General features: G+C 34.3%; 1 protein-coding gene across 1 annotated transcript in view; it reads right to left on the reverse strand.

Moving 5' to 3' along the window:
• Nucleotides 1-25,745, reverse strand: part of LOC115422047 (plexin A3-like) — a 322,979-nt gene that overhangs the window by 100,276 nt on the left and 196,958 nt on the right. The window contains 2 exon segments of the mRNA XM_030138091.1: nt 13,850-13,957; nt 19,460-19,593. Coding sequence (XP_029993951.1) covers nt 13,850-13,957; nt 19,460-19,593 — 242 coding nt within the window.

Genomic DNA, 25,745 nt, shown 5'->3' on the forward strand with positions numbered 1-25,745 from the left:
GTGATGTTACTGTTACTCTGTCCACTGATTATATACAGTCTACTGTCAACGTTCTCAACTGGTGGCTTGTGACCCAAATGTGGGTCACAGACTAATTACAACTGGGTCAAAAAAGTGTAAACAACGACAACAAACAAACACAGTATTTAAATAGCCTTATACTCAGGGTATCTGCAGGTATGACTGTATTGCACAAATGCTAGGTGAAGTGTACCATTTTACAGTCATTAAGGTAGTCTTTAGCATTAGCTCAACCATGAATGCAACTCCACCCCCTTTTGTCCAAATATGGTCACTTCAGACACCAAACATCCAATACACTGACGGCCGAATCACAAAATCAGATTTGCTTTGCTTTTATTCCTCCTTAGGCATGAAAAAAACAATGCGATCAAGTTTTTTTTTTCGAAGGAGTTCCAAAAATAACCATGCATTTAATTTTTGAAGTAAAGAAACATCTGTTTAAAACCCAATATCAGAAAGTGATTTGAAAACAATGAAATAAAAACATTTTAATGCTGCTAATCTGATGTCTTCTGACATTTTAATATATTCTATTGTTAATTACTCACTTCATGGAGATAATATGGAAAAAAAAAAACTTCTTGTCTAACAATAACAACTGATTTACACTAAAAAATGTTACTGTAGATCAGGCTTACAAGAACAGCAAAGTTACAGTAATGGTCTGAATGTCAGGGTATGAGATGGTGCATAAGTGTCCACTGTGTCGGCTGATATGGAACTAAAACAACAAAACTCATTAACATACAAGAGAACAGCTGGAGAAGAACTGTCCACTGCAGTGACCTATGCATGAAAGGGTTAAAGTGTCCCGATACTTTTGTCCATATAGACGCTCTGTTATATTATTATCATGCAGTAGTCAGTGGTTGCCATGGTAATTTTATTGATAGATGTTGATAAAAGTGATGCTGATTGAGTTCAATATGGATGTGTAAACACTGACAATAAAAAAGGCCTGAAACCCAACTGTGCGATGAGTCAGAACTAAAATATCAACCCACTAAAATGTCATTTAGAACCGAAATACGCAGTGTTTCCACTTAACAATGAGTGTTTAATACAGTGGGTTTTGTACAGTCTCATGGGCGCAGTCGTGATGTTCACTCCGTTTGTTATTACAGTGTTTTTTTGTGTAATATCGGGGGGGGGGGGGGGGGGGGGGGGGGGGGGGGGCTCACAAAGACATTGAACGTCCATGGATCAGCCTGTTTTGTAAAGTACATTTGTTTGGTTTGAATAAAAGTGGGTCAGGACTTGATGAACATGGGAACAAGTGGGTTCCAAGGCCAGATTTGTGGAAAATAAGTGGTCTATGGTTCAGACAAACAATGAAACCATTTCAACAAGTGAAAAAATGTCCGCCAGTGCATGATTCACCTATAACGCTCTTTTTTTCCATCTGCAAATTATTGTTATATAGTAGACTTTAAAGATCCACTAAGAAACATGTGAAATACACTATGTGGACAAAAGTATGTGGACACGTTGAATTCAGGTGTTTCTTTTCTAACAGAGGTCTGGGATACAAAATAATAGTGACTAATGTTTATATAGTTTATATTGGGATAAATACCATTGTATTGGTTAGTTTGGTTTAAATTGTTATATTTGCTTCTAAAATGACTCAGAGATGGTTTTTACTTAATTTCTCCCAGCATTGATTTTGTTTTGTTTTGTTTTAGAATAGAATAGAATAGAATAGAATAGAAAGAATAGAATAGAATAGAATAGAACAGTGGATGATTCACCTACAACGCTCTTTTTTCCATCTGCAAATTATTTGTTATTATATTGACTTTACAGATCCACTAAGAAACATGTGAAATACACTATCTGGACATAAATATGTGGACATGTTGAATTCAGGTTTTCTTTTCTAACAGGGGTCTGGGATACAAAACAATAATGATAAATGACATAATATAGTTTTATATTGGGATAAATACCATTGTATTGGTTAGTTTGGTTTAAATTGTTATATTTGCTTCTAAAATGACTAAGAGATGGATTTTACTTAATTTCTTTCTGCATTGATTTTGTTTGTTTTTTTAGTTAGAACAGAAAGAATGGAATAGAATAGTGGATGGTTCACCTATAACGCTCTTTTTTTCCATCTGCAAATTATTTGTTATTATATTAGACTTTAAAGATCCACTGAGAAACATGTGAAATACACTATATGGACAAAAGTATGTGGACACGTTGAATTCAGGTGTTTCTTTTCTACAGGGGTCTGGGATACAAAATAATGATAAATGACTAATATAGTTTATATTGGGATAAATACCATTGTATTGGTTAGTTTGGTTTAAATTGTTATATTTGCTTCTAAAATGACTAAGAGATGGATTTTACTTAATTTCTTTCTGCATTGATTTTGTTTTGTTTTTTTTAGTTAGAACAGAATAGAATGGAATAGAATAGTGGATGGTTCACCTATAACGCTCTTTTTTTCCTCTGCAAATTATTTGTTATTATATTAGACTTTAAAGATCCACTGAGAAACATGTGAAATACACTATATGGACAAAAGTATGTGGACACGTTGAATTCAGGTGTTTCTTTTCTACAGGGGTCTGGGATACAAAATAATAATGATAAATGACATAATATAGTTTTATATTGGGATAAACCATTGTATTGGTTAGTTTGGTTTAAATTGTTATATTTGCTTCTAAAATGACTAAGAGATGGTTTTTACTTAATTTCTCCAGCATTGATTTTGTTTTGTTTTTTTAGTTAATACAATCAGAATAGAATAGAATAGACTTTATTTGTCACTTGCACAGATACATAGCAGTGTACTGTAAGTACATTGGAATTTTTGTGCGTTTCTCTGAGTCACGGAGTTAGAACAAGGTAAAGATATGACAAAAAAGACGGATACAAAACATAACACAGCTAGAACATACAGCATAAAACACAGTTACTGCACAGACAAGCACAAATACACATTTGTAAAATAGAGTATTATAAAAAAAAAAAAGAAAAAGTAATAATTATCATATATAATAATAATAATAATAATATAATAAGAGTACTGAGAGGTGACAACAAGTTATTGCGCATTTGAATTAAAAGTACTGGGAGGTAGAGCAGGTAATAATATTGCACATTCAAATAAAACACTGGGAGGTAGAGTGGGTTATTGCACATTCAGTTAAGAGCATGTTATTAGTAAAGTATCTAATGATATTTTATCATACAGTATACATCCATTTTGTACATTTTTTTCCGACTGCACACTTTTATATTTTTAGATTTTTAAAGATGTCTGTATCTATTGTATTGCTACTTGATGTACGTGCAGTGTCGCCGGTAGAGACCACCTGCAATTTCGTTGCACAACTGGTGTCATGAAAATTAAGCCTATTCTATTCTGTTCTGTTCTATTCTATTCTGTTCTGTTCTATTCTATTCTATTCTATTCTGTTCTGTTCTATTCTATTCTATTCTAATGAGGTTGACCATAAATTTCTAAAATATTTTTCATGCTCTGACTGTAAATAAGAATTTTCTACCACAACTAACCATCTTATTTCTTCACATTTCACTTAAGAAGAAAAATCTCCCATTAAACTTTAAGGAAATATTGATGTTTATAAACTACATGGACAAAAGTATTGGGACACATCATGTCTACAGCTGTAAGATGTCCTGTTGATGCTGATTTAATGGGAGATTTTTCTTCCTCAGTGAGATGTGAAGAAAGTAGATGGTTAGTTGTGGTAGAAAATTACCATTTACAGTCAGAGCATGAAAAATATTTTAGAAATTTAGAGGTAGGACATTTAAAATCATAACCATGGATTGAAAAAAAAAAAAAATGTTGGGAGAAATTAAGTCAAAACTCCTCAGTCTGATTTTCTAAGCAAATATAACAATTTAAACCAAACTAACCAATGCAATGATATTCCCAATATAAAACTATATTCTGATATTTGTCATTATTGTTTTATAACCCAGACCCCTGTTAGAAAAGAAACACCTGAATTCAACGTGTCCCAATACTTTTGTCCAGATAGTTTAGTTTGATGACAAAGTTCAGTGATGTGTTTTTTACAAACCCAATACGATAAAGTCATGTTACTTAGTGTTTGTTGACAATAACTCAGGAATAGAAATCTCAAAGCCAAAAACCCAGCGGGGCTTTTATTTTGAAGGCAGACCTCAGCAGGAACAGTGGAACTTCCTCCACCTGCCTGGACGCCCAACATTAAACAGACCGACGACGGAGTGTGAACCAGTAATAGAAACATTAATGACGCCTCTGGGGAAAACACATGGTTAATCTGACACGTTTTCTTTGTTTCTCCGATTCTTCCACGTCTCGGCTGAAGGAGTGTCGAGGACGTCTTTGACGCTAAAGGACAGAATGTGGACGTCCACAGACTCATGGTCCGTCAGTTAATGTTAATGACCCCAAACGGAAAATAAGAAAACCAGTCACCGGTGTTTATCTGTGATTGTTTTATGAATTCGTCCTCATTCAAAGACTTTATTCTTTTAGAGGACAATGTTTTGGTTGACTTTAGAGCTACAGCGATTAATGGATTATTTGTTTTCTTACATAATTATGATGGTGTTTCTTGTCTTATTTAACCTAAAACTGTACCTTAAAGAACATACCATCATATTTAACCCTGTAAAGCCTGAACTATTAAATCACTAACAGGAAATTCCAGTTCTTTGAAAATGGAGCCTTTACTGGTCCTTCTGAACAACCAAAAAAAATGTTTTCAAATATCAACTTCCATGCATGAGTTTCAATTTTGTATCGTATTTGATACATTGGGTCTTAATTCTCAAATATTATAATTTTGTACAAACAAAAATATAACACAAACATGTCTAACAAATTGGTAATTCCTTTTCACAGTTTCTCCTCCTTCCTCATTAATGACAGTTTGTAGTGTCACTGGAAATGCCTCTGGTGAATGAAGTCCTCCCCCTGGTGGATTATCTGTGTATTGCATGTATCTAATTGTATGCATCAGGTTTTTCAAGAAAAGAAATATCACACTGATCATGTAGAGAGCTTCAAAACTCATGTATCAAATGATATGTTTGGCGTTATAGGGTTAACTTATATAAACATATTTAATTAAAAAACACAATATTACAATGGAAATCTGTTTAATCCACATATAACTGCCTTTTTTTTTCCTTTTTTTTTTTTTTTTTTTACAAAAATTCCTTCTTTTTTGTCTAAATCCTCAAATACTCAATTTCTGGTTAAGTTTTTAGTTTTTCCTGGAAAATCTGGAAAAAAAGACTTATTATTATTCTAGTATTAGAAAGATGACAACATTAAGGTGATTTTATTGGGTAACATCATCACTGAACCACATGACAATGAATTTTTTTTTTTTTTTTTTTATCATTTCATTGTTTAGTCTCATCTTTTAATATGATACTAATTCATCAATGAACTCAACAGTCATTTCTTACTATTCAATTTATTGTTGGTTATTGCAAATGATGACATTTTTGTTTGTCTTTGTGACTCATTTGTTTATGAACTAAATGTTTTTTTCACTTGTTGTTGGTTCTTGTCAATTAAATCTTTAACACCATTAGAAGAAAGGGTTTTTTCAGCTGTAATAACTAATGAAGATCCCAAATAAAAACATACATAAACTTAGTTGTCAGATATCACTGATAAATCAGTTAGAAAAGTCTAAATTCTCTTATTGTGCGTCTTAATTTATAATATTTTCTGGTTTCTTTCCTTTTCTGTGACATTAAACTGAAATAAAACCTCATCCTGAATCGACATTTTCCGATTTTTAAATAACTGCTTGTAATTTCATTTAAAGAAAGTAATTAAAGACATATTTGTTGTCCATTTCTTTTGTACTTTTTCAATCATTAGACTCTTATCTAATCCAGATAAAATATGCTTATGTTTAGAAGTTTAATACCAGAAAGTCTGGTTATATGAGAACATTTGGCTTTGGTTTTTGCAGCGTAAGACTTTTTTTTTTTTTTTTTTTAGCTTGGCTTGAAATTATAATTCGTGGCCTCCGTTTCGTTCTGATCAGCAGTTTTTAAACTCATTTGCATTATTGACTTTGTGTCAGTTTTTTCCGTTTTATTGATTTAACTGTTCAAATTTGCATTATTCATTTCATAGTTTTAAAGGATTCTTCTATAATCTATGAAACATTTGCGTTGTGTATGAAAGCAGGCGAATGAATAAAGCCCGGCTGAGTTTCCCTGATTAAAAATGTGGAATTAAAACACAAACATCGGTCTTGGCTCGCGTCTGCGTTTCTGACCACATTGTTTTAACCTGAGTCATCACACACACTTCAACACAACACACCCAACCCTCTGCTGACTCCTGATTGGCTGGTCACCAACCGTGAGGTCAGAGGTCACCGAGGACCACAGCTGACACCTGCACACACACACACACACACACACCACACACACACACACACACACACAGTATTTCCATGTGTTTATGGGATGTCACATTAGCATCCACTCATTTCCTGCAGATTCACTGTCAAACAGCTGATAATCCTCTGGTTTAAACGGTTCAGTTTTCCTTCCCTTTAGGTAATAAACACACACACACATACACACACACATGCTCCGTCCCTGTTGGACTCATGACTTCATCTGAAACTTCCTGACTTCCTCTCAGTGGGGTGGTTAAAGCCGAGGGGCTCGTCTCAGAGTTCAACTGGAGGTAAATCTCTGAAGGACGAACAGGTAAAAACCCACCAAACACCTGGAGCCGATTTAACCGAGACGGATGAAGACGTTAAGAGTGGAAATGTCTGGGTTTTCAGTCAATCTTCATGATAACTGAAGCTGCAAACATAACCCATTCCACATTATGTTACTATTATATTTGAGACGTTGGACTGAAATGAGCCATTTCTGCTCCAGGTCTATGAAGGGACACATTTGTCTTCATGAAACTATAAAAAAAAAAACAACAAAATGATGTTTTTATGGTGCAGACTGGAGCTGTAACAGATCAGATCAGTGTTTCTGAGCTACAGATTGGATCAGAAATCAGATAAAGAAAAAAAAATAAATAAATAAATAAAGCCAATGTCCCTGTATCTCACTGGCCTGTTCTATCAAGAATCAATACCAAGTTGAATTTGTGAGGTTGTCAGGTTCTGTTCTGTGGTAGAGTCCTGTGGTCTGCATGCAAGAGAAGTGGGTGGTACTTTCACTGGAGGAGAACTTAACTAATTCAATAAAAGTCCATATAGGACTTCTATTAGTGATCAATAGGAACTATATTGATATCTGTAACATTTTACGTGTTATAAACCATTAAAATATGGATCATTAGAAGTAGGGGTGTTGTTGGAGCCACTTATATTATTTATTAATATTTTGGATAATGGTCAATCAAAATAAGGCCAATGGTCATATTGATTAATGAATTATGATTGATTTCATATTGTTTTCAGCTGCTCACACCCTCCTCCTGATCAGACCGTCCTCCTCCTGTGATTAGGGAGACAGGACAGCTGGTTCAGGCCTTTGTCTGACTGTCATGAGGAAGGAGTGAGGACTGAGAAAGTTCATCTACCACTAAATACGCTATACCTGCTTAAGAATTTTTTTTGTTTGATTATTGTGAAGTAGAAGTCAACCACGGAGAATATTTTTGTTGGAGAAAATACATTTTGATCATTTTTGAATATAGAAATATCTCCGCGAGTGCTTATTGGGGAATTTAGTGAGTCATAGACCTCCTCCTCAGACTACTCTGCTATTTTTATTTTTTTTACCCTTTTTCTTTTTGAATGCAAGAGTAGCTGTAACAGGTGTAATGGTACAAAAAATTTCAGTTTGGTACGTTTTTGGTGGTACAGTGAAGAAGACCAAGGGAAGGGGGGTGCGCTCTGTAACTAGACGGGACATTTCTACAAAATATTGTTCAGCCATTTGTGCATTAACAGGCACCCCCCAAGGTTATTATCGTTAACGAAAACTAATGACATGATGAAAACTACAATTGTAAAAACATTTTCGTTAACTGAAATAAATAAAAATATAATTAAAAGAAAAAACGATAACTAACTGAAACTGGATTGTGTGTTTATAAAACTAACTGAAACGTATAAAAATTATGGATGAAATTCCCTTCGTTTTCGTCTTTGTCAATGTCGGATTGATTCAAATCAATTTATTTCCCTCAAGCAATTTTAGCTGCTGGCACCGTATGATATTGACAGTCCGTCACTTCTCGTCACTTGTTGTTTAGAGTTGTCTTCTCATTCTCACTCTACCTGGAAACATGGAGACTAAAGTTGGGAGAAAGCAGCAGAGTCCTGTCTGGGATTTATTTGAATTCGACGGTGAAGAAGATAAATATTAAAAAAAACTAAAACTAAACTGAAACTAAGCATTTAGAAAATACATGACCTCACTGATGCCACATACAGGTGCCAATTGATAACCTTGCTTTGAATAATATATTATTTATTTTGCCGAACGCTGATTGTTTTGTTATTGTTATGTAATTATGTTAATTATGTTACTGTAATGTCTTTGTTTTGTGTAAAAAAAAAGAAAAATGACTACTAAAGAATAAGTGGCAAAAAAAGGAAAAATCTAAATTTCTCAAAACTAAATAAACTTTGTAAACATTGTCCCAAGGAAGATATATATAAAATTTGAAATTAATCCGACCAGTAGTTTTGGAGAAGATTGTTGAAATGTAGACATCAGTGACTTTGAGTTTGACCCTTGAAGGTCACTCGAGGTCAAAGGTCATGGACCCAAATTAAAGTCCATACATGACTTTCTATCAGTGATTAATAGTAACTATATTGATATCTGTAATTATCGATATGTTATAAACCATCAAAATATGGATCATATTTAACATGACAAAAAATCAAAATATCTCCAAACTGTGAAAAAACATTGTAGACATTCTCCCAAAGAATCGAGCAAAAGCAAACGATGAATCATTTTGTAAGTGTTTTAGATCAATGTGAAATAAATTAACCCTACAGAACTGAACCTAAACCACTGATGTAAATAAAACATTTAAACATAAAAATGTTCATTCAGTTGTCAACAAATGTCAAAATCAATATTTATTTGAAGTTTAAAAGCTGATTGAATAGTGGTTTACAATGATTATTTCTGGTCAGAATGTGACAATATATATAATAATAATTAAAAATGTCAGTGTTGAGTAAAATGGAGTAAAACCAAAATCTGACATCTTCTGTAAGTGTTTAAATCATATATTTATTGTAATATAACTGAATATTATAACATTTATCATTACTGTTTTGTAGCCCAGTCCCTGATTTCAATGTGTCCACATACTTTTGTCCATATTTTTACTGTTATATTTACTATTAAAATATTATATTCAGCTGTTAAAGTCCAATATGAAGTCTGTTACCTACATCTGTATTTCAAAACTCGATAGATTTGGAAACAAATTGGATGAACTTTTCAGTAACTTTTTTTTTTTTTTTAAATTGTGAGTCCATTATATAACAAACTATTAAATAACTGTAACCACCTTCTTACAAAACCTAATATTCATCCCACTTAAACTAAATAAACAAACACAGAATTAAAACACAGGGAAAAATCAACACAACAAAGCTCATAAAATATGCGCAGAAGCGTCACGTCGGGGAATAAGAAGAATCTAAGCAGCGGCAGCAGGAGGCGAGACAACGACTTAGCACGAAAAAGTAAATAATGAGAGAAAGTTCTGAGAAAACACAACAATCAAAGCTGAAAAAGCCGACGCGGAGGACGGTTTTATTTATATTAATGCTTTACATAATTTTAAATGTCATTAACACTTCACCTATAATCAAATTTACATTTAGTTTTGCAGAAATAGTTCCACTTTCACAGTTTAACGGCTGTTTGTCTCAGTTTCAGGTTTATTTTTTTCACGTTCCAGTTGAATTATCATCATTTAGTTCAACTCAGTGTTGTTTTAGTCTTCTGATCTGTATTCTGTTCTTTTAATTTGGTGTAAAAATGCTGCTGGGATTCCTTTTATGTTCATTTTTTCTTATTTTCTCTACTTTATTCCGAACAGGACACTTTATATTTGTACATCTGTTCGGAATTATCAGGTTTTTTTGTTTTTCTTGTGTATCAGGATCTTAATGTCCAAGGGCAATAATACAGTTTTATGGATTAATACAAGGTTTGTTTGTTCGTTTGCGGTTTTGTTTGTGTAGGAAGAAGAAGAACTTAAGAACTCCATCAAAAAAAAAAAAAACAGAAATATAACAGAAATAAGAACATAATACAGACAGTTTCTCTATGTATTGGAAAATAAAAAAGAAGGTTGTTTTATAAGGACTTACATCATTATACGGCCTCAGTAACTGTATTCTCGACTGGCATTTTTACATTTTAATTCCACATGAAGCTGTAAAATAGTGGTAACAGAAAACTGTGGATCTTTAACTTCAGTAAAAGTAAATAAATAAATGTAAATATGTGGAAGTACTTCAATAGTGGCAAAAAGTGGCATTTTGTGCTTTTGTTTTGCTATAAAAATGTAAAAAAACCCAGAAATATAACAGAAATAAGAACATAATACAGACAGTTTCTCTATGTATTGGAAAATAAAAAAGAAGGTTGTTTTATAAGGACTTACATCATTATACGGCCTCAGTAACTGTATTCTCGACTGGCATTTTTACGTTTTAATTCCACATGAAGCTGTAAAATAGTGGTAACAGAAAACTGTGGATCTTTAACTTCAGTAAAAGTAAATAAATAAATGTAAATATGTGGAAGTACTTCAATAGTGGCAAAAAGTGGCATTTTGTGCTTTTGTTTTGCTATAAAAAGTTGTTTTTCCTTCATTTTTTGTCTTATTTCTCTACTTTATTCTGAACAGGACACTTTATATTTGTACATCTGTTCAGAATCTTTTTTTTTTATTTTTCTTGTTTGACAGGATCTTAAAATCTATGGACAATAATACAGTTTTATGGATTAATACAAAGTTTGTTTGCTGTTTTGTTTGTGTAGGAAGAAGAACTTAAGAACTCCATCAACAAATTGGTAAAAAAAAAAAAAAAAAAAAAAAGGAAATATAATATAAATAAGAATGTAATACAAAAAGTTTCTCTGTATATTGGAAAATAAAAAAGGTTGTTTTAAGGATTTATATCATTATACGGCCTCAGTAACTGTATTCTCGACTGGCATTTTTATATTTTAATTCCACATGACACTGTATAATAGTGGTAACAGAAAACTGTGGATCTTTAACTTCAGTAAAAGTAAATAAATAAATGTAAATAATGTAGAAGTACTTCAATAGTGGCAAAAAGTGACATTTTGTTTTGCTGTAAAATGATGTTTTCCCTTCATTTTTGTCTTATTTTCTCTACTTCACTCCAAACAGGACACTTTATATTTTTTCATCTGTTCAGAATCATCAGTTTTTTTTGTTTTTCTTGTGCATCAGGATCTTAAAATCTATGGATGATAATACAATTTTATGGATTAATACAAGGCTTGTTCGTTTGTTTGTTTCATTCATGTAGGAAGAAGAACTTAAGAACTCCATCACAAATAAGTAAAAAAAAAAAAAAAGCAGAAATGTAACAGAAATAAAACCGTAATACATAAAATTTCTAAGCATATTGGAAAATAAACAAGAAGGTTGTTTTATGATTTATATCATATATTACCTCAGCAACTGTATTCTCGACTGGCATTTTTATATTTAATTACACATGATGCAAGAAAATAGTGGTAACAGAAAACTGTGGATCCTTAACTTCAGTAAAAGTAAATAAATTAATGTAAATAATGTAGAAGTACTTCAATAGTGGTAAAAAGTGACATTTTGTGTTTTTGTTTTGCTGTAAAAACATTATTTTTCCTTCATTTTTTATCTTATTTTCTCTACTTCACTCCAAACAGGACACTATATCTGTACATAAATCAGTAATCCTCATTTTTTTTTGCTTTTCTTGTGTATCAGGTCAGAAAATAAAGACTGATTTTTAAAGTCTAAAGGAGACCCAATATTGTCTATGGACAATAATACAGTTTTATGGATTAATACAAGGTTTGTTTGTTCGTTTTGTTCATGTAGGAAGAGAAAAACTCAAGTACTCTATCAACAAATAAGAAAAAAAACCTGAAATATAACAGAAATAAGAACACAATATATAAAGTTTCTCTACATACTGGAAAATAAACAGAAAGAAGTAAACATTTCAGGTTGTTTTGTCGGTTTTATATCATAGTAAGGCCTCAGTAATTGCATTTCTGTCTGGGATTTTTTAAATTTTAATTCCACATGATGCTGTAAAATAGTGGTAACAGAAAACTGTGGATCTTTAACGTCGGTAAAAATAAATAAATACGTAAATAATGTAGAAGTCTTTTTGTTTTGCTGTAAAAATGATGTTTTTCCTTTATTTTTATCTTATTTTCTCTACTTTACTCCAAACAGGACACTTCATATCTGTAGATAAATCAGTCATCATCTTTTTTTTGTTTTCTTGCGCATCAGATCAGAAAATATAGACTGATTTTAAAAGTCTAGTCACAATAATACAGTTTTATGGATTAATACAAAATTTGGTTGTTTGTTTACCATTTTGTTCGTGTAAGAGGAAAGAAAATTTAGGAACTCTATCAACAAATCAGTAAAAAAAACAGAAATATAACAGAAATAAGAATGTACAGATAGCTTCTCTACATATTGGAAAATAAACAGGAGGAAGTAAAGACTTAAAGTTGTATTGCAGTTTTATATCATTGTACGACCTCAGTAATTGCATTTCTGTCTGGGATTTGTACATCTGTAATGACAATAAAGATAATTTTATTCCATGCGATGCTCTAAATGAGTGTTAATAGAAAACTTTAGATGCTTAATGTCAGTAAAAGTAAATAAATAAATATGTGAATAATGAAAAAAACTTCACTGGAGGCAGAAAGTAGCATTTTGTGCTTTTAATTGCTGTAAAAATCCAGTTTTTCCTCCATTTTTTGCCTTATTTTCTCTACTTTACACCAAACGCGTAGTTTATATTTGTACATAAATCAGTAATCATCAGTTTTTCATTTTTCTAGTGTATCCGGTCAGAAAATATAGACTTTAAAATATATAGATTTTAAAAGTCTAGGGACAATAATACAGTTTTATGGAATACGACAAAGTTTGTTTGTATGCTGTTTCATTCACATAAAGATAATTTAGGAACTCTATCAAAAAATCAGTAGAAAACAGAAATATAACAGAAATAAGAATGTAATACATACAGTTTCTCTACATATTGGAAAACAAACATGAGGAAGTAAAACTTAAAGTTGTATTGTAGGTTTTATATTGTACAGCCTCAGTAAATGCATTTCTGTCTGGGATTTGTACGTTTGCAATGACAATAAAGATCATTTTATTCCATGTGATGCAGTAAATGAGTGTTAATACAAAAATGTAGATATTTAATGTCAGTTAAAGTAAATAAATAAATATGTAAATAAATAAATAAAGTAAAAGTACTTCATTGGAGGCCAAAAGTAGCATTTTGTGCTTTTGCTTTGCAGTAAAACTCCTGTTTTTCCTTCATTTTTTGTCTTATTTTCTCTACTTTACGCCAAACAGCATAGTTTATATTTGTACATAAATCAGTAATCATCTTTTTGTGTGTTTTTCTTGTGCATCAGGTCAGAAAATACCACAGATCTTAAAGTGTATCACTGTAAAACTGCATCAATACTGGACTATGAATCCAGACTGAAAACAACCATCAGTCTAGACTCTAGAACGGATAAATGTCGACGGTACAGTTGTGATGGTAGACGTGAAGGTTCTTACTTGTTGAAGAGGACACACCATCCACAGTGAGGGTCTCCGGACCCCAGACAGTCTGAACAGCTGCTGTACTGTTCACAGCTCTCCACAGGAAGCCGGGTCACCTGCAAACACAACACACACCCACACACACAACACACACACCACACAATCTGTCAACAATAATGTTAACAATATGAAGACGATATGTGAACAATAGGTCAACACTGTGTAAACGCTCAATACGATAACATTTAGAAGAAGTCAGGGAATTGAAAAAAATACAAATCAGATCCCTGAAGGCTTTAATTAAACAAACAAAAAGGGATGATTTTCAGTTATTTGACTTATCCACTGATTTTAACCTTTATATTTTATGACTTTATCTGATATTGTAGAGCAGGGGTGTCAAACATGTGGACCAAAAGGTCCAATCTGGCACGTGGGATGAATTTACAAAGTGCAAAAATTACACTGAAGGTATTAATGATTATATTTAGGTGGGGGGGGGGGCTGATCTGTTCTAGTTACTCAGAGGTTGTGATGCTGTTACTTTAGTGGTCCGGCCCACTTGAGATCCAATTGGGCTGAATGTGGCCCCTGGAAGAAAATGAGTTTGACACCCCTGGTCTACAGACTATATTATGGTTTTATGGGTTAATGTATGTATGAAGGTGAACTCAAATAATCCAGAAACCACAAATATAACACAAAAGAAAGGAAAAAAAACACAGTACTGTGCAAGAATCTTATAAATATATGATCAAATATTATTATTATTATTTTTAAAGGTACGGGAGATTTTCGTGACCAATTTTTCATCAAATCTGTCAAACCTCAGTCATATCCTCAGTATCACAAATCTGTCTTTCTGTGATTACTCACCTGAATCTCTTGCATTACGGTGAACAGTTTCTTAGTGCCATCCACCATAAACAAACCCTTTGTTTACAAACAGAGCCAGGAGGTCACTTGGGCATCTTCGGAATTTTGTCGCGATGTGCATTGTGGGAAGCGAAGGCTCACGCAGCCGCCTGACAGCGGCAGCTGGAACAGACTCGACGCGGAAAAGCAGAAGCTCCCTTCCTCTATGCATATTCCTCCAGCCGTTTCCTCGTCATGTTTGTTTCATCCATATATATCATGGTTGCGCTGCCACTGCCACTGTCAGGCGGCTGCGCGAACCTCCCTTTCCCACGATGCACGTCGTGACAAAATTCCGAAGATGCCCAAGTTACCTCCCGGCTCGATTTGTAAAACACATGGTTTGTTTTTGGTGGGTGACACTTCGAAATTGTTCACCGTAATGCAAGAAATTCAGGTGAGTAATAACAGAAAGACTTACAGATTCATGATACTGAGGATATGAATGAGGTTTGACAGATTTGATGAAAAATTGGTCACGAAAGCCTTCCGCACCTTTAATATGTATGATTATTATACTTATAATGGCTAAAAATGTCAAAACTGATAAAAATAAACATTCTGTAAGTGTTTTATATCATAGTGTAAACAAAATTAACTGTAAAGAACGATCTATCTATCTGTCTGTCTGTCTATCTATCTATCTATCTATCTATCTATCTATCTATCTATCTATCTATCTATCTATCTATCTATCTATCTATCTATCTATCTATCTACCTGTGAATTTAATAATAATGCTGTACTTTTTGATAAATAACAACACCAGGCTTTTTAAATTTCTCTAATTCCTGTTTTTGCTCCAAATTTTATCAATTTGATTTTTTTTTTAATAAACACATTTGACAAATCTCTTCCAAATCTTTCTTTTTGCTGTGCACATTGATGGATGAACAGGCTGATTGACTGATTTATTGATTGATTGAAACACCAGGAAAACCCTTTTACAAACACATTACAAACATGTAATACTGACTTTAATTTGATGTTTTATTATATTTATTAATATGTATTATAAATAAATGGGCGTGATATTGATTTCTGGTCATATGGCAGCTCTGAAATCATTCCCACATCATTCATTGTGTGTGTGTGTGTGTGTGTGTTATCACAGTGTGGTCTGTGGTTTTTCCACACTCACTAACACAGCCTGAGGCCTGTGGTGTAAATTTGTCTTGATTTTGCAGACAGTTAGTCAGTTCAGCAGCAGAGTGAGGGTGTATGGTGCGCGTCGTCTTCTACCCAGAAGCCCTTGCAGCGTGGAAACACAGCGGGATGCAGACACACTGTCCCATTCATACGTTCACACATGAATACATACATTGTGGTCTGTCTTCCGTGACCTCGTATCTGTGTGATTTAATGATGCTCCTTTCTGTCTGTCTGAACGCTTCATTCATTCATAAACGCTCTCATAATCACGTCACGTTTTCGCTGTATTCACGACGAGACGAGCGCACAACGGCAGGGCGGTGGTGGACGAACCTGAGCTCATTCATGGGTGAAACGTGGATCAGTGGAGCAGCTGTTCACTGACATCAGACCCCAACCACTGACCGACATTAAACCCAGCCCTGCTTCCTCTCAACGGGACCATCAGATGCATCATGGGACAAACACAGTGTGCGGCACGGCACCAGAGCAGCCATTCTCACATTCACAACTTCCTGTTTGCAGATGTTCATCCAACACAACCTGCCGCGTACACACAAACACACACACACACCCACACACACCACACACCACAATATAGGATGTTAAACCATCTCAACAGAACAATTCAAATCACAGGGGTCAAACTCATTTCAGTTTCACCTTCAGTCCAATATAATCTGAAATGGTCGAACCAGTAAAATAATAACTGCAAAAAAAAAAAAAAAAAAAAATTACATCATGAATGTGTTTGTATCTAAAAAGTTTCCTTAAAAAATGTGAATAACATGAACAACCTGAAATTTCTTAAGAAAAATAAGTGGAATTCTTACAATTTTTTTTACCTCAGTTTATCATTTACACATGTTCATTACAACTTACGGATCACAGTGGATCTACAAATACACAAAACATTTAATAACAGGCAGAATATTGATAAAATTACACTTACTTCTATTAAGATATTTCAGGTTGTTTATATTTGTTCATGCTATTAACATTTTGTGAAAGGATAGTTTGTAAATGTAAACACTTCGATGTAATTTTGGTTTTTGTACTAAAAGATTTGGATTTGTCATTATTTATAGGTCATTATAACTGTATTTTATTTGTCTGATTCAGTTTAGATCATATTGGTCTGTATGTGGAACCCTTTTAACACCACTGATTGTGTTATATCTTTGTGTCATTTTTGCATTTCATGGGTTGGACTGAACCCTTTGGCAGGCTAGTTTTGGCCCACAGGCTGTATGTTTGACACCTGTGATTTAAAGGGTTGTACAGATATTTTTCAGTTTTAAAAAAATGCATAAAGAGCCAAAATCTGAAAATATCAACTTGAAACTTGCGTGATTGTTTAATTTGAGTTGTTTTGATCATGTAAACTAACTTATACAGGCAATTTTGCTTTATTTTGATGCACTAAGGGTAGATGAGGGTGTAGGTGACTGTAAAGGACAGACTAAAGATAATTTTTCTATTTTTTATGTTTTTGTAAGAAAAAATAAAAACAAGAACCATATTCTTCTTACTGCTCCTTTCCATTGATGTGTTTGATTTATATACAGTCGCGGAAAAAATTATTAGACCATCAAAAGTCATCAAAACAATGGTTATGCAATCGAGTCCTAACTCCTGTGTATCATGTGACTAAACAGACAGAAAAGAAAACATGGAATGTCTAAAAGCACTGTTTTTGTCAGTACAATGCCATAGATATTGATGTAAGAACTGAAGTGATTTTGGTTATTGTCAAGAAAATGTTAAATGGATAGATATCAGCTCTGAAATTAAACTACTATGAGCTATTTTTGTTGTTATCATTATATTTTTCCAAACAAATGTACCTTTAGTTGTACCAGGCATTAAATGAACAAGAAACTGAAGAAAACAAGGGGTGGTCTGATCATTTATTCCATGACTGTATATGAAGTTGTGTGGCAATTATATGTTGCATTATTGTGCACTTTCATGAAAGTAACAAACAAAAAATAATGTGTCTGCACTTGAAAACTCTGAGCCTTCAGTCCACGCCAAAGTTTTTGCATATACGGGTGGACAGACGGACGGACGACAAACTGAGGACAATACCATTTACCCTGTGATGAGGGCCGAGGGGAAAAACTGAAATGAATGAAATCTCACTTCAGACACCTGTTTGTGTATAATGTAAGTATTTTCTTCAAATCCATGGCTGAGATTTGGTAAAAAAATTTTTTAAAGGGGTCATATTTTGCTAAACCCACTTTTATTAGTCTTTGGCAAGGCAAGTTTATTTGTATAGCACATTTCAGCAACAAGGCAATTCAAGGTGCTTCACACAAGACATTGAAATAAAAAAAAAAAGAAACACATTTAAAACATTGTAAAAGAACATGTAAAAGGTGATTAAAAGCAGCAAGTAAGAAAACAACACATAAATAATAAATAAATAATAAATGAATAATAATAATAATAAAAACACACATATTAAAGTAAGAGTTACAGTGCAGAGTTTCAAAAGAGAATATAAAATTTAAAAAGTCAAAAGCCTTTTAGTCAAAGGCAGCAGTGAACAGGTGAGTCTTTAACCTGGACTTAAAAGAACTCAGACTCTCAGCAGACCTGATATTTTCTGGTAGTTTGTTCCAGATATACGAAGCATAGAAACTGAACGCTGATTCTCCATGTTTAGTTCTGACTTTGGGAACACAGAGCAGACCTTTGGTTCATTTATTTGTGTATTTGGACCCTAATAGTTCATAAGTTTGAATTTGAACCCTCCAGGTGCTGCAAAACTATCTTTATATTCATTTGGGCAAAAATCAAGTGGATTTCTACAACCTGTTTTAATTCCTTCTTAATTTGTTACGTTTTATCACTAGTTACGTCACGACATTTGCACATATAAGGTCCAGACTTCCGACGAACATTTCTCCGAGTACGACATAATTGTTTATCAGCAGCAGCGGTTGTAGTCCATACTGAAAATATGTCCAAACTTGGAGCCGATTACCTAAAATGTTCAGTTGTTGGCTGAACAGGACAGAGCAGCACAGCCAACAACCTGGAGGGGGCGGGGCCTGAAGTGGCTCATGTACATTTAAAGGGCCAGCGCTCCAAACCACCTTTCTGGTGTCATTACTCAGAAATAGGGTTGAAGATGGACCTGTGGAGTTGAACGAATGAAGAATTCAGACCCAAGCAGAGCATTTACAGTTTATGGAGACCACAGGGAAATGTTGGAAAATGAAGAATTCCATTTAAAAAAAAAGCAAAATACTCCTTTTAAAAAAAAAAGTGTGATTATTGATTAAATAAATAGTGATTTGTGTTTTTGCTTGGTTTATGAAAAAAAGTTGACTGATGCTTCAGACATGTTGTACTCAATGCCACTGGATCTAAAATATGAAAAATAAAACGGTCTGAACATAGTCAAACCTCTTGTTTTGCTTTTTTCCTGTCTTTTATAAAAACAGCATTGAAAACAGATTGATTATTGATTGATTATTGATTCCTGATCAGCCCGTGTACGTTCATTCATTCATGTGTTTTTCTGTGTTTTCAGTCGTACCTGTTTCACTCAGCAGGTAGATGTACATGTGGTCCGGACTGAACACCATGTCTCTGAGGATTGGCTTTCCCTCCACCACCGTCACCGTTTCGTACAGTAAAGCATTCTGGGCCGGCGGGGGGATCCCATCCACACGAATCTGAAAAACACGAGCAAATTAAACCACATTAGTTCATGTTACATTAAACAAGACAGAAACAAACAGCGGGGATGTCTCACTCTGAGCCAAAGTGTGGGACCGTTTGAGATTAACATAAAATTATCCGCCATTTTGCAGACATGAGACCAAGTAATGGGATTAGATTTCACTGGAGGAGGAGGAGAGGATGATGATGGTGATGTGGAGCTGTGTGATGTAAAATACAGCAGAGGTCTGATGAGGAGACTGTTTGAAAATGTGGAGCGACTAAAATAAGATCCCCCAAATCTCCCCAAACCGCCCGCCTCACTGTGCATGACCCAGAAAACACCACCGAGGAAGAGGAGGAGAAGAGGAGGAGGAGGAGGAAAAAAAGGGAGGAGGGGATCAAGGACAGACAGTAGGAAGGAAAAAAAGATGAAAGGAGAAGAAAAGAGACGCAAGGATGAAAGAAAGTCAGGAGATAAGAGTGAGAGGTGAGAAGAGGAGGAAACGAAGACAGGAAGGATGGGAAGGATGGGATACGAGGTAAGATGAAGGAAGTAAGGTGTAAGAAAAAGGAGAGATAGGAAAGATAAGGGGGGAAAGGAAAGGATGTGAGGAGGAACAAAAGAAACCTGAGAGCTAAAGAAAGGAAGGAATATGTGATGAAAATAAGGAAAAAGGAAAGAAGGTCTGAAGGAAGGAAGGAAATGCAGAGAAGTGAAATAAAAGACAGACAGAACAAAGTATTAGAGGAAGCTAACAAAAGGATGCAAGGAGGGAGATAAAGATGTGATGGAAGGAAGGAAGGAAGGAAGGAGAGGAATAAGGAGGGAAGAATGTAGGCAAGGTAGGAAATGGGAAAGAAAAGAAACTGAGGAAGAAAAGGGAGAGAAATGATAAAAAGAGCAATAAAATGGAAAAAGCCAGAAAGAAGGGAAGAAGGAAAGGGACACAAAAGAGTAGGAAGGAAGGAGATAATAGAAAAGTAAGAACAGGAGAAAGAGCAGAAGAGAAATGAAAGAAAAACAGACAGAATAAGGAGTGAAGAAGGAAAGGATGCAAGGAGGGAAATAAGACAGTGAAGGAAGGAAGGAAGGAAGGAAAAGAGAGAAAGAGGATCTGAGGTAGAAAAGAAGAGAAATGATAAAAAGGAGGATAAAAAGGAAGGTAGGAAATGATGGAAAAGTAAAGGAAAGAAAAGGAAAGGTCTGAAGGAAGGAAATATACAGAAAAAGAAAAAAACAGGAAAGGAAAGGAAAGGAAAGAAAAGAAAAAAAGAAAGGAAAGGAAGAAGAAGATGAAGGTAAGGAGAGGAAGGAGAAGAATAGGGAAGGAAAGAGGGGAGGAAACAAGAAATATAATAAAAATGGCAACAAAATGACAAAGGAAAGAAGGACACAGAAGTAGAGAGGAAGGAAGGAAGGAAGGAAGGAAGGAAGGAAAAGACAGAGAAAAGAGGATCTGAGGTAGAGAAGAAGAGAAATGATAAAAAAAAGATAAAAGGTAGAAAAAATGATGGGAAAGTAAGAAGGAAAGAAAAGGAAAAAGGTCTGAAGAAAGGAAATATAGAGAAAAAGAGAAAAACAGGAAAGGAAAGGAAAGGAAAGGAAAGGAGGAAACAATGATAATAAAAATGGCAACAAAATGACAAAGCGACGAAGAAAGGACATAGAGAGAGGATACAAAGGAAGGAAGGAAGGAAGGTAAAAGAGGAACAAAGGGAGCATTGAAGGAGGGGTGTGTGTACTTGTGTGAGTGTGTTAATTAGCTGTCTGCTCGTTAAGCAGCCGGGCTTAATTAGAGCCGACGAGATCCCCACAAACACACACAAAGACCCACAAAAGGCAGTAACACACAGCGATGAGGCAGCAGGTCTGACTCACAACGGAGCCCACAGTTACACAATCCTGTTTCACGGAGACTCACATCCACATCCACATCCACAGCAGCAGCAGCAGCAGCAGCAGCAGCGAGGGAGGAGACGCTAAAGTAGGACACTGCAGCAGACGCAAAACACAACGCACACAAGTTTATGACAGAAATCTGCACCGGGCGAAAGCTGACGTTAAAACACACACACGGTTCTGATGGTGAAATGAAACGCACAGGCTGACGAACGGACTACGCAAACGAACCGTCAACCACGAAACACGAAAAAACTGGATGAAAAACTGAATGAAAAACTAGACAAACTGAAGTCAAAGGAAGTGAAACGGTTTAATGTCCAAATGAAGCGTAAAAAGCTGCAGATTTGATGAATGGATTTGGAAGCAGGTTATAGATACAGGATGAACAGATGAAAGAAAGAAAGAAAGAAAGAAAAAGGAAGAGGAGAAAGAAAAGAGAAAAAGAAAAAGTGAAGGAGAAAGGAGAAAAAAGAAGAGAAAGAAAGAGAAGAACAAGGAGGAAAAGAAGATGAAAGAAAAGAAGAGAGAAAAAGAAAAAGAAGAGGAAAAAGTGACGGCAGAAGAGAAGGCGCAAAAGAAGAGGAGAAGAATAGAAGAACAAGGAGGAGGAAAAGAGGAAGGGAGAAAAAGGAGGAAGAAAGAAGAAAGAGAAAAAGAAAAGTGAAGGTAGAAGAGAAGAGAAGAAGAAAAGAGAAAGAGAAGAACAAGGAAGAGGAAAAGAAGAGACAAAACAAAGTTATAGAAGGAGGAGAAAGAAAGAAAGAAAGAAGAAAGAAAGAAAGAATGAAAGAAAGAGAAAAAAGGAAAAGAAAAAGAGAAGGCAGTAGAGAAGGAGGAAAAGAAGAGAAGAAAAGGAGCAGGAAAGAAGAAGAAAGAAAAAAGAAAGTAAAGAATGAGGAGAAAAGAAAAAAAAAAAAAAAAAATAAAGAAAAAAAGAGAGAAAAGAAAGAAGAGGAGTATGAAAAGAAGACTGAAAAAATGAAAGAAAAAAGAGAAGAAAGAGGATGAAGAGGGGGAGAGGAAGTGACCCGTGACCTTTGACCCCTGACTCCAGGCTGGAATCAAACCGTCAACACCTGCTTTGTCCTCCTTCAGCCTGAGGACGGCCTCCCAAACACACAGCCTCTGTGTGACCTCTGACCTCTGACCCACAGACAATCTGTCTGCTGTGAGCGCGCTCATTAACCCACAGGATCATGTGACAATAACAGACAGACGAGTCCACCTGCGTCCAGATGGAACCAGACTGAGATCCTCCACATGTGGACCAGGCTTTAGACTCCACCCACTGAACCCAGGCTTTAGACTCCACCCATTTAACCCAACGTTTGAATTCTACGACACCTTCTGACGTACAAACACAGATTTAATATATGAAATAAGTCGTACAAACTCCTCTGTTCTTACAATAACAAAACAATATTTATTCAAATGCACTGTTTTTATAGACTTTCATTCAGATACATACTGTTAATACTGTGTCTATTCATAGTTGCCTCCGCTAAGGAGGTTATGTTTTTGTCGGCGTTGGTTTGTCTGTCTGTCTGTCTGTGTGCAAGATAACACGTTAAAAAGTTATGCACAGATTTGGATGAAATTTCATGAAATGTTGATACTGGCACAAGGAACAAATGATTAAATTTTGGTGGTGATCGGGGGGGGGTGGGGGGGGCACTGATCTGCCTTGGCGGAGGTCTGCGCTCTCTCAGCGCTCTTCTAGTTCTATTCTGTGTCTATTCAATTCTGTCTATTCTATTCTATTCTATCATATGTTTAGTCTATTCTATGTCTATTCTTTTCAATTCTATGTTTATTCTATTCTATTCTATGTCTGTCTGTCTATTCTATCGTATGTTTATTCTATTGTATCATACGTCTAATTCTATGTCTATGTCTATTCTATGGTATGTTTTTTTTCTATTCTATTCTATTCTATTCTATGGTATGTCTATTCTATTCTGTCCATTCTGTTCTACTGTATATCTATTCTATCGTATGTCTATCTCTTCTGTCTATTCTATTCTATTCTATTCTATTCTATTCTATTCTCATCTATTCTATTCTATTCTCCATCCATTTTCTCGCTTATCCTGGGCCAGGTCGCGGGGGCAACAGTCTATTCTATTCTATTCTATTCTATTCTATTCTATTCTATCGTATGTCTATTCTATTCTATCATATGTCTATTCTATCGTATGTCTGTTCTATTCTATTCTGTTCTATTCTACTCTATCATATGTCTATTCTATTCTATTCTATTCTATTCTATGTCTACTCTCTTATTCCTGTTCACCCAAACTCCACCTCTTCCTCTGAATTGCAGACTTGTGTGTGTGTGTGTGTGTGTGTGTGTGTGTGTGTGACTGTGCGGTAGTTTTTTTCTCCGTTCTTATCGGACCCCTTTACACTTTTTGCATCATGTTGAACCATCAGTGTTGCAATATTTTGTCAGAACAGATAAACCCAAATCCAGCTTTAAGCGTTCTGATGTGTGTGATGCTGCAGTGATTCCATTACACACACCGTGGCCTGTGCACTCCATCCAGACCTGCTCTTCCTCCAGCCGCTGTGGGAGTTCACAGGCTCAACCGGCAACTTCAAAGTCTGACGTTGGCATTTCACGTCATCATTTCTTCAGGAGCATCAACACAAATGTTATAAAAAGTAAAACACAAACCCGTAGATGTATGAACAGACTGGAATAAACTCAGCAGACGAACGTCGACAGTCACTGAACGGCTTTTTCTACATAAAACACACATATACAGGTTCGATTCTGTGCAAAAGTCTTGTTCCACCTTTATCTGTGTTGTTTTTCAGCGATGAAATTAACAGACGTATTTATTTCTAATTGTCGTTTCTTCAAATACAAAAATAAATTACAGGAAATACGTGCACAGCTTTAAAATACGCACAAAAAACTGAACTAAATGTGTTGTAAAGGTTAAAGTGAGTATTAACTGTGACCTTTGACCCCAGGACAAGAAGCAGCACAAACAATTAGAAACATCTGACGTGTGTTGGATGAAACCTGATTAGTTATTTTTGTTCATTAATTATTTGTTTTGGTGATTGTTTTTCTTCTCTTTTTTGATTATTTTGTCCATTTTGTTGATTTGTTTTGATGATTTTTTTCAGTTTTTTTTATTATTTCATGCAATTTCAAGATTTTTTGTTCATTTGGTTATTTGATTAGATTTTTCTTGCTCTTTTTTGATTTCACTAATTTTCTTGATTATTTTGTACATTTTCTTGATTATTTTGTTCATTTTGATTTGTTTTGATTTTTTAAAATTATTTCATTCGTTTTCTTGATTATTTGTTCATTTTGTTGATTATTTGTTTTGTTGATTTTTTCTTTTTTGTAATTTCAATCATTTTCTTGATTATTTTGTTTGTTTTGCTGATTTGTTTTGCTGATTTTTTCTCTATTTTTCAATTATTTCATTCAATTTCTAGATTATTTTGTTATTTTTTAGATTTTTTTTTTTTTTTGCTTTTTGATTATTTCATTCATTTCCTTGATTATTTGTACATTTTCTTGATTATTTGTTCATTTTGTTATTTGTTTTGATTTTTTTGCTCTTTTTTAATTATTCATTCATTTTCTTGATTATTTTACATTTTGATTTGTTTTCTTGATTTTTTAAAATTATTTCATTCGTTTTCTTGATTATTTTGTTCATTTTGTTATTTGTTTTGATGATTTTTCTTTTTGTAATTTCATTCATTTTCTTGATTATTTTGTTCATTTTGTTTTTTGTTTAAATTTTTTTGCTCTTTTTTTAACTATTTCATTCATTTTCTTGATTATTTGTATATTTTCTTGATTATTTTGTTCATTTGATTTGTTTTCTTGATTTTTTATTATCATTTCATTTTCTTGATTATTTTGTTCATTTTTGCTCATTTTGTGATTATTTTTTTAGTTAATTACTGGTATTATATATCTGAACACAGACTGATAGGAAACGTTCATTATTAAAGCTTCTAAAGACATATTTGACTTCTTTGAAATAAACATGTGATTTCAGATGTTGAGAAAAACTCAAATGTGATAAATTCCAGTTTGATGACAAACACGGCCTGTGTCTCTGCAGTTTAAGGCACATCCATCTTTCTTAAATTCACTTTACTGCCCTTTGGTGTTCCTGATCAATTCCTCTGTATCGGCTGCAGCTGCTTCTTTCTTTCTGATCGGACGTCCCGCTGCTCATTGATCGGCCGATCAGTGCCATCAGGTTCCCGTTGAGCTGCAGT

This window comes from Sphaeramia orbicularis, chromosome 7 (genome assembly GCF_902148855.1).
Source record: "Sphaeramia orbicularis chromosome 7, fSphaOr1.1, whole genome shotgun sequence".
NCBI lineage: Eukaryota > Metazoa > Chordata > Actinopteri > Kurtiformes > Apogonidae > Sphaeramia > Sphaeramia orbicularis.